The 9541-nt window shown below is 38.3% G+C and overlaps 1 protein-coding gene across 4 annotated transcripts in view; it reads left to right on the plus strand.

The window, feature by feature from the left end:
- The window catches only part of ADGRB3 (adhesion G protein-coupled receptor B3), a 701435-nt gene extending 692447 nt beyond the window's left edge, over positions 1 to 8988 (plus strand). For 2 of the 4 annotated variants that reach the window (XM_019537601.1, XM_019537600.1), the window contains exons 30-31: positions 5315 to 5419; positions 8181 to 8369. In XM_019537601.1, the coding sequence (XP_019393146.1) occupies positions 5315 to 5419; positions 8181 to 8369 (294 nt within the window). Of the gene's footprint in view, positions 1 to 5314; positions 5420 to 8180 lie in introns of all 4 variants that reach the window. The other 2 variants (XM_019537603.1, XM_019537602.1) reach the window with 1 other exon arrangement.
- Positions 8989 to 9541: the final 553 nt, after the last annotated feature.

Consider the following 9541-nt stretch of genomic DNA (forward strand, 5'->3'; position numbering starts at 1 on the left):
AAGATTGGCTGCAGGGCCCTCCCCAGTCACTGACTGGTTGCTGGGGGGGGCACGTCCCCCTGACCAAGGTGGCACCAATCACCCATGTTTCCATCCTAAGAACAAAGCCAAAAATATGAGTATTGTTCCTTCCCAATTATTATTACAGGCACCATTTTACAAGATTTAGAAAGCACCTACAAAGTTCATTAAATAAAAGGCTGTAACTAATGATACCCAAGAGATGCTGTCTGTGTCAGTTCAGTTCATGCAAAAAGAGCAAGACATTTCATAGACATAGATTTCATAGACATCAGGGCTGGAAGGGACCTCGGGAGATCATCGAGTCCAGCTATTTATCTTTAGATTCTGAACACCTGGATTCAAATCCATTTAAAATTTAAAAATGACATGACTTTAATGGTCTCAATCTAGGAAGACACTTGTTTAAAAAAAATCTACCATCTCACTTAGAATGTTTAAAAGTCTCTATGAAACAAAATGAGCTACCAAAATAGCAGGCAAGATCCAGATAAGAATGCGTTTCTTGCATCCCACGCATCACCTGAAACATGTCTGACTGTACACAGGACTATCTTTCCCTTTACTATCTTTATCTTTTTCATATGCACTTAGATTTGCTCAATGAAAATCTAAATGCTCAACTTTAAACTAGTCTAGTATAAAACTAGACATAAGGACAATGGGAATAGAAAACTGAACCATGTTTATAAATAAGCCCTCCCCATAGCTCATTTTATCAACTATTCTTTTTTGTTTTTTCATAATATCTTTCAATCATGTTTTTCACTAAACAATACCATATTTCACTAATTTTACATTTTACATTTACTTTCCCATCTGGGACTATGGGAACATTTAAAAATGGAGATTCCTAATTTAGTAATAAATCTGCAGCTTTTATGTAGTTCTTAGCAGTCTGCTTGACAGAGCAGTACTCAGTTGTACTATTTTCATATGTATTTAATGTATTGAATCATAGAATCTTAGGTTTGAAGGTGAACTCAGGGGTATTTTATGCAATCTCCTGCACAGATATAGCATGTGCTGTTACTAAACCATCCCAGACATCTGCTTATTCAACCTCTTTTTGAAAATGTCCAAGTAAAGATATTCCATAACTTCCCTAAGCAGTTTATTCCTTGGTCCTATGGATCTTACAGTTAGGAAAGGGGTTTTGTTTCTTCTTTCACTGTGATTTAAATTAGCTGTGATTTAATTTAAATTAGCTTGTACTTTGTGTCATGTTCTCTGTCACAAGGGACAACAGTTGTTACCTTTTTCTCCCTCTTCCTCAGTTTCATTTCAGTTAAATTACTTCTGATTTACTAGGGCCCCATATTTTCCAAGTACTTCACAAACATTACACAATAAAACCTAACAGCAAAACAGCATCCTCTAGTAGGTGGGCAAATAAATATAAGTAGATATGGGTCATGCTTCATACAGCAGCACTAGGTTATATGAGTGCAAGGAATAGCCTGTGCATTTTTGGTCACACAGGATTCAGCTCATATTTTGATAGGCTCTAACTGTTTATATCAGTTGCAAGTAACCTCAGAATGCATTAAAAGATCATCATCTTAATCTTTCATATTTTAACAGACTATGCAGCAATCTGGCAGGGTAACTTGTGTACCAATATAGATGATAAATAACAGAACTACTACATGTAACAATTATAGGACCCTAGCGGGACCATACTTTTCAACTCTGTCTCATACCATAGTATGTCACTGACCATAATCCTAAAGTATCCATGTTCCATGCCAGTTTGGTGTTGGTTTGTTTTTATTGATAAAAGCTTTAGAAACATATTAATATCAGTATTAAAGAATCATAGTTTCATAGTTTTTAGGGTCAAAAGGGACCTGAACAGATCATCAAGTCCGCCCCCCTGCCCTGGGCAGGAACGAGTGCTGGGATCATATCACCCCAGCCAGATACCAATCCAACCTCCTCTTGAAGACCCCCAACGTAGGGGAGAGCACCACATCACTTGGGAGCCCATTCCAAAGCCTGGCAGCCCTAACAGTAAAGCAATGCCTCCTGATATCAAGCCTGAACCTGCTCTCAATCAATTTGTGGCTGTTATTCCTTGTTATCCCAGGTGGTGCCCAGGGGAACAAAGCCTCACTTATTTTCCGCTGGTCCCCCCGGTAAGTTTATAGATGGCCACCAGATCCCCTCTCAGTCTTTTCTTGTGGAGGCTGAATAGATTCAGGCCCTTTAGTCTATCCTCAAGGGCCTGACCATAAAACTAAAGTTATAAAAAGTTTCTTTTCTAAAGAATTCCACTGTGTTTCAATTTTCCTGAATAAACAGCGGGGGGAGGAGGGGTTGCCTTATTTTGTGTCTTGTTCCACAATTTGGGCTTTTTTTGGTAGAGAGTAATGAGCTGGAGTGAAGAGAGCATAACTCAAATATTTTAAATAGGCTGCAAGGCAAATAGGAAGGTGAAAGAGCTAGAAATCAAGAGTTGCTGGCTCCCAGTACTGTGCTCAGGTCACCTTTCCAGACTGTGGTGGATCAAAAGGATTTTTGGAAATATATTTGGAGGCACCAAACTGGGGAAGCAAAAACAAAGAAAACCCTGGAAGGGGAGAGAAACTCTAAATAAAAGTAAGCAAAAGCAAAGAAATCAAATGAGAATAATAAAGCAACAAACAAACTGTGGAGGTAAAATTAGATAGAAACAGTAAAAAAGGTCATGAAGAGAAAAAAAACCTAATCCTGTCTGAGGGAAAAGGACCACCTGCTTTTTCCATCTTGCAGAGGGAAGTGGGTGGAAGAAGAGAATGCAGCTTCTGTGGCTTTTTTTCTCCATCCTCCCACTCTTAGGGAAGGCTTTGTGCAGAGACACCGCAATGCAGACTTGGATGGGAGTGAAGGGAGGTGCCAGGTCATCTCCTCTGAAGATCCTTCTCGTTCCCATTTTCAGTGCAGGGAGCTGGTACACATTGATATATCAGAAAGTATATTAACTTATCCTGTTTTCTACTTGCCTGTTTTCAGGGGGATGGGGGACTTCAGCCAGGGATGTGGTTGGGGGAATGTAGATAAAGCAAGGAAGTAGATAAATAAGAATTACATAGGGCATTTAAAGGAAGAAAGCAACAATGGAGAAAAATGGACAGTGTTGTTTATTCTCATCATGCTAAAAATATTGATTGTTCTTTACAAACACCAAGATGGATAGGGAACTAGAGAGAAAGGAATAAAGCTGGCCATGAAAATACAAAGAAACAGAAGAGACCCACTGCTTTATGTGGATTGTATTCATTATTTTACAGCAATAACATCTAAAGTATTTTTCTGGCAGACAACCTGCAGAAAGTATTTAAATTCCCATCCCACTTTTGCTTCTCTTCAGGAATAGTGTAACAAACTGAGAAAGGCATTTACATTACTTAGCAAATACTTAGGTAAATGATTCAGACAAATATCAAAAAGGATTCAGTACGTTCTAATCTGTGGTTAAAAACCTCCCAACTGGAGACATCGGTTTCATACACTTATACTAATTCCTGGTCTAAGGCCATTTTTTTGAACCTGCAAAATCTGTTTTATTCTCATTATCATAGCTTTTTATTTTAGTCAAATAATCTGAGAGGTAGACCCTTGCCTTTTTGAAATTCTGTGTATATGGAATTTGCTATATATTCCTTGCTGACCATAGAAGTAATATCTTCAAAAATGTCCATCAAGTTGCTTAAGTGAGACCTCTTTCATAAATTCAGGTCATCTATTGCCAGCTAAATTATGTTGCACAGGAATTTCTCACAGAATCCTTCAAAGTTGTTTCCCTTGTTCTCCATACAACTCATGTTAACTTAATCGGTCTGTAATTACTAGCTATAACTCATGTCCCTACTGTGAATAATGTTGCCAATTTCCAGACCTTGGAAGTCTGATCTATCATCCAACAACTCCTCAAGACCCAGAGTAGCAATGGTGGGAATAACATGATTGTTATATTGCATGGGTAAAATTGCATGGCTAACAGCGTAGGTAGGTGCCCTTCATGCCATTTATAAATGCTAGAAATGGAAGGTAAAACAATTAAAATTTAATATGGCTATACTATTATTTCAGGGCCAGCCACTACCAGCCTGTATTAAGTAGTGCTGACCTTAACTCCATGCAGTGACTCTTACTTGCTCTTAGTGAGAGAACAAATGCAGGCATAATAAGAGTATAAAGGCTCCCCCAAGTGTAGGGACTACAGCTATGAATAGTGCTTATATAAGCCACAAAAAAGAACCAGGGTCCATGTACGCATGTGGTATCTGAGCTGTTCCACATGCAAGTGTGGCACATATATTTCCTGGATGTGGATGGAGTTATTTTTTCACATTTAATGATACAAATCCATTATTTGCATGTAAACCTTGATATCATAAAATAAGAAATCAGCTCTTTCACTACGTTATTGAAATAAAATTGAAGGGTTTACTACATTTTAAGACTGCCTACTAAAGCAGGGGCAGCATCTTTCTGAAAACAGTTAAGACTCTGTTTTTGTAACAGTTTCATGGGTTACCTTGTCTGCTGGTGTTAAGTTGACACTGTTCAATTGAGGTCAGTGGAACTGCACCAGTTTTCAGCAGCAATGAAAGTGGCCCATAGCTCAGACAGATGCAGTGCTAATTACAGGCTCGCACAGCAGATCATTCCAGGCTCCTGGAATACAAACCCAATGTACTGCTGAAAGTCTACCCTCCAGAGCACAATTGAAATGTTAGTTAAACTTCATTTTGTGAATGTATGAATGACTTGAAGGCATTTGATTGGAAAGATAACATTTGAGACCCTTAGGATTATTCAGAGATGACAATATACATTACTGAATCAAGCCTTCCATAACATCAAAGTTATGATTTTTGTCCCCATCAACAATGTTTTCAGAAAAATTATGCCTATAAGCTGCATTCACACCATATTGTCCCTTCATGTTGAAATTAAAATATTTTAATACTGAAGGCATTTCTAGAAACCAATTTTAACTTGTGAATGACTAAGATCTTCCAGAGAGACTGCCATCACATTCATAATACATCTGCACTAGCACAAAAGGGAACATCTCCTGCTTTCAGCCATTTGATAAGAGCAAGGGTAAAAAAACCAAAAATGTTGTATACAGGAATTACATTAAACAGAGCAGGTAGGAGGTTGAGAGCAATTCATTTCCATTTATTGAGTTTATAGGGAAAATACAGTACTCTCAAATTTATTATATTAGAGAAAATAATGATGCTTTAAAATATGCCCAGATTCAACTACAAAGATTAAGCAGTTGCATTCTGTTTTACAGAAGGTCATGCATACAAGGAAGAGGCATATGGAATTGTTTCAGGAGCTAAATCAGAAGTTTCAGACTCTGGACAGATTTCGGGATGTACCAAAATCAGGAAGTATGGTGAGTATTATGTTGCATTTTTATTATTTAAAATAATTTTACCTATGGACAAAATAGCAAGTTTCACACCATTTTTTTTAAGGTATGATTCTGAGCTACTCTTAGCCCCAGAACAAACAATCAAAGACGTTTGAAAAATTCTAATTCATCAGATTTCATAACTAGGCGGTAACTAATTCATTGACATCAGTATGGATGACAAATAACTGAACTGATAGGAGCACATTTAAAGTTAGTTTTCATCTACCAGATCCAAAAGATTTATGGCCTTATATTGTGAGACACTCAAATGTTGATTGGTGTTAGTGCTAGCTCAGCTTGAGGATTCGAAGGCAAGAATGCCCATTCCAGGCTTCCCCCTCTACCCTCTTGCTCCACCTCCCCCCAGGGCTCCCCCAGTTCCCCACCCCCTGCCCCTGGCACCCCCCTGTGTCTTGAGGTTCCCCCCACTCTGTCACCTTTCCCTGCCTCCCAGGGCTCCCTTTTGCTCACTTTTGGCTGCCCATGTGGACTACACCAGGGAGCAGGCAGAGACGGGTTAACCTGCCTACCCCCACACTAGGCTGCCACTTCTCTCTGAGCTGAGCCCACCCAGAGAGCTGCAGGCTACCTGCAGTAGCCAGGCAGGTGTGTTATCTCTCCCCTAGGGCAGACAGCATGGGCAACCACAAGTAAGCTAGTGTGGGGGCTGTGGGAAAGGGGTAGTGAGCAGGGATCTGGGGCATGGGGAGGGCAGTGGGGGCAGTGGGTTTGATCCAGATCACCTGGGGGTCTTTAAGAGGAGGCTAGATGTACACCTTGCTGGGGTCGTTTGACCCCAGTACTCTTTCCTGCCATGGCAAAGGGTAGGACTCGATGATCTGCTCAGGTCCCTTCCAACCCTACCAACTATGAAACTATGAAACTATGTTTACACTAAGGTGTAGGCTTGAGTAGCTATGCCTTAATATAACAGGAGCTGAGTAACACACATCAGAAGGGCATCAAATCCTGCCCTGAGTTGAGCCATGTGCTCAAAACTAGTTTCAGGTGCAAATGTGCAGACAATGCAGGTATTAAGAGCTCCAGGAGCCACCCCAACTTACCATGTAACACAAAGAAAGTGTCTGAATGGTTTAATGTGTCCAGTGGGGGGGTTAGTTTTGTTTTTTCTCTCTTTTTTTGTAATAGCCAAGTGAGTATTATATCATATGTAAAAGTATCTTCAGCTAAATTCACTCACAGTTAACACACTCTGTGAAGTACGCAGTGTCCCTGTAGGACTGAGTCTTGTCTGCAAGAGTTCTATAAATATTTACCATTTGAAAAATCAGGCAGTCATTCCTGCTTAAATGTTGTCTGTGCACAGCAAAAAAAGAAAGACAAAGTAAATTATAATCTGATTAGATTTGATTAATAATAGGAAAGGGAATAGTTGATTCTCCTTAATTAAAATAGCTAATTTATAACTTACTGTGCCACATTTATTAATCAGTAATAATACTATACTAGTGTAAAAATGCAAGTTAAAAGAAAATATTTGGCTTGAAAGTCTTTTCTCTTTTATCTGTTTGCCTAGAGCTGCACTCAGCTCAGAGGGACAGATGTTCAGCCAATGTAAAGTCAGTGAAGCTACACCAATTTACACCAGTCAAAATCTGTTCCAGATTTTTTGCTCCTCGGGGCTTAGTTAAGTTTTAGCTGTGGTCCATGAAGGCACACATCTGATTCTGGCATTCCCTGCCAATTCAAATTATGCCTTTTTTCTTTTTTCCTTTTTTTTTTTTTTAAGAATTGAACCAACTTGAAATATCAAAGGAAAACTTAGCTGGAACAATTTTGTTGTACAAATCTGAGATGATTTTGATATGAAACATGTAACTGGCCTAAGGCTTATGAAGGGTTTATTAATAAGCAGCAGACAAATGGTATGCTCTACTTCTCAGGGCTGGGGTGTCTAGGGCAGGGTAACTGGGGCAGCTGCCCTGGGCACCACTTGGCACTGGGAGATGAAAAATAGCTGTTACTCAGCTGCACAAACACAATTGCACAGTGCAGTGGCAACTGGAAGCTGTTCTGTGTGTCACACCTCTGTTTCTCAGGTGCTAGATAAGATATTAGATTGCATAACTGGCCAATACTGGAGTCCTAAACAAGCCCTTCTCTAACATGTGGAATTATAGTAACATGTTGGTAATATAATGGTCAGCCTTTAGTCTCAAAATTCATTCCTCCCATCAGAAACAGCTTCATCCTGCAACATGTTTAGAGCCCTCAATTCCCCTAGTAGTCTACAGGAAGAGGCCTTTCACATCCCAGCTGGGAGCAGTTCTACTGGTATCTCATAAACAGATCACCAAGTTATTCCAGTTTCAAACCAAGCTAGCAACCTCTATTTTGCATAATTCTATAATTCAAGATCAGAATATCTTTTCATTTATTTTTCCCTTGTTTCCTTTTCTACCAAAGTGTTAATGAATTAAAGCTTTCAGTGCTAGTCCGCACCATGGCCTTTGCCATTTTCTATTCAAACTTGGCACTTGCTAGAAGGAAAGGGTTTAGCTGGCAGCTCAGGTTATGAGGCTGCCAAAGTACTGATTGCTCACAGAGAGGGAAAGACAGAGTGGTGCTGAATACCAGCCAGTTTGGCTCCCTTCAAAGTCACTTCCTCTCTGTGACTTTATCATCTCATGAGGCTACCTCAGTGATCAAAATTATAAACAGAAAGCACTTCATTTCCTCCTTTGATTTATTTCCCTTTTCTCTTTTCTTCTGTTTTCAGGAAAACCCAACACCGAACAAGGCTCCATGGGACAGTTTCAAAAACACAAGTGAATACCAACACTATACTACGATAAACGTATTAGACACAGAGGCAAAAGATGCTTTAGAACTAAGACCAGCAGAATGGGAGAAGTGTCTGAACTTGCCTTTAGATGTGCAAGAAGGTGACTTTCAAACAGAAGTTTAGCAAAATTTAAACAAACTGAACAAACACAATGAATTATTTGCACTGACACTAAAGAGACTTTGAGAAGCCTGACATTCCTGTCTGAACATTGTGACTATTTTATGTCAGGATCTTCATGTGCCAAATGTCAGTGGTTTTTTCGTACAGTATATTCCCACTGGTAAAGCTAGTGGAGAACCAGGTGTACAATTCTTACCATCGTGTGTTGTAAGTACCCGTGGAATGGATTTGTAAGGTAATCTTTATAGATAAACCTCAAGCAACGATTCATGTTGTAACAGCTTCATTTGGTTTAGTTTTCAAAAAACTTCACCATGAAGCACAATGTATATATTTATGCAGTTTTTAAAGTTTATAACAGTCTGTTTGGCCATTACTACACTTTTTACTTTATAATATAAAAGCAAAGTTTTTGTCATTAAATGAATGTCTGTTGAGCTACATTCTTCATTGCTTTAAATGCAATAAAGTAATAATCTCACTTTTATATGAATAATATATTTCACATCTTTATTATTGCAGTTTTCTCTGGAAAGCTCAGACTAGCTTTCTCTGCTGCAGCTGTGTATAAAATATTTAAAATGTTGTATGGTGTAAATAAACTTTTGTCTACATATCAGTTTTTTTAGTGCATTTTATTTTGGATTTGTTGATCTTAAATTTGCATATTTATAAAGTTTTCTTTAAAAACACAGATACTGAAAATGTATTCAGAGTTGTAATAGCATACTGTTATAACTCCTTTGAAGCTAATAATTTCTCAAATGTAATAGTAGGTTTGTATAGCTGTTCTGTATTTTCTACTCAGATATTCTTTGGAGACAATGTACCATGTAAATTGGACGTGTCAGAATACTGCTCCAATTGTTCTATTATATAAGTATTATGTTTTTTCTGTCTTGTTGCAGAAAGACAACTAATAGAAAATAAGTAAGCTACTATGCACTACACCCCAAGGAAAATGTTGATTGATAATCATTAAATTTTGTGCATGTACATAATGAGAAGAAAGCCATTTGTGCTTCTTGTTGCTGTATAACAACAAGAAAAACTTTTGCACTAATTAACAATCAAAAGTCAAACATATTTCTTAAGGGGTAAAACAGTGTGCTTCATATTATAAATAAAGACATGTAATTTATTTTATATCAAGAACTATACATTTAGGACTA

This window comes from Crocodylus porosus, unplaced genomic scaffold (assembly GCF_001723895.1).
Source record: "Crocodylus porosus isolate Cpor-Errol unplaced genomic scaffold, CroPor_comp1, whole genome shotgun sequence".
NCBI classification, from domain to species: Eukaryota; Metazoa; Chordata; order Crocodylia; family Crocodylidae; genus Crocodylus; species Crocodylus porosus.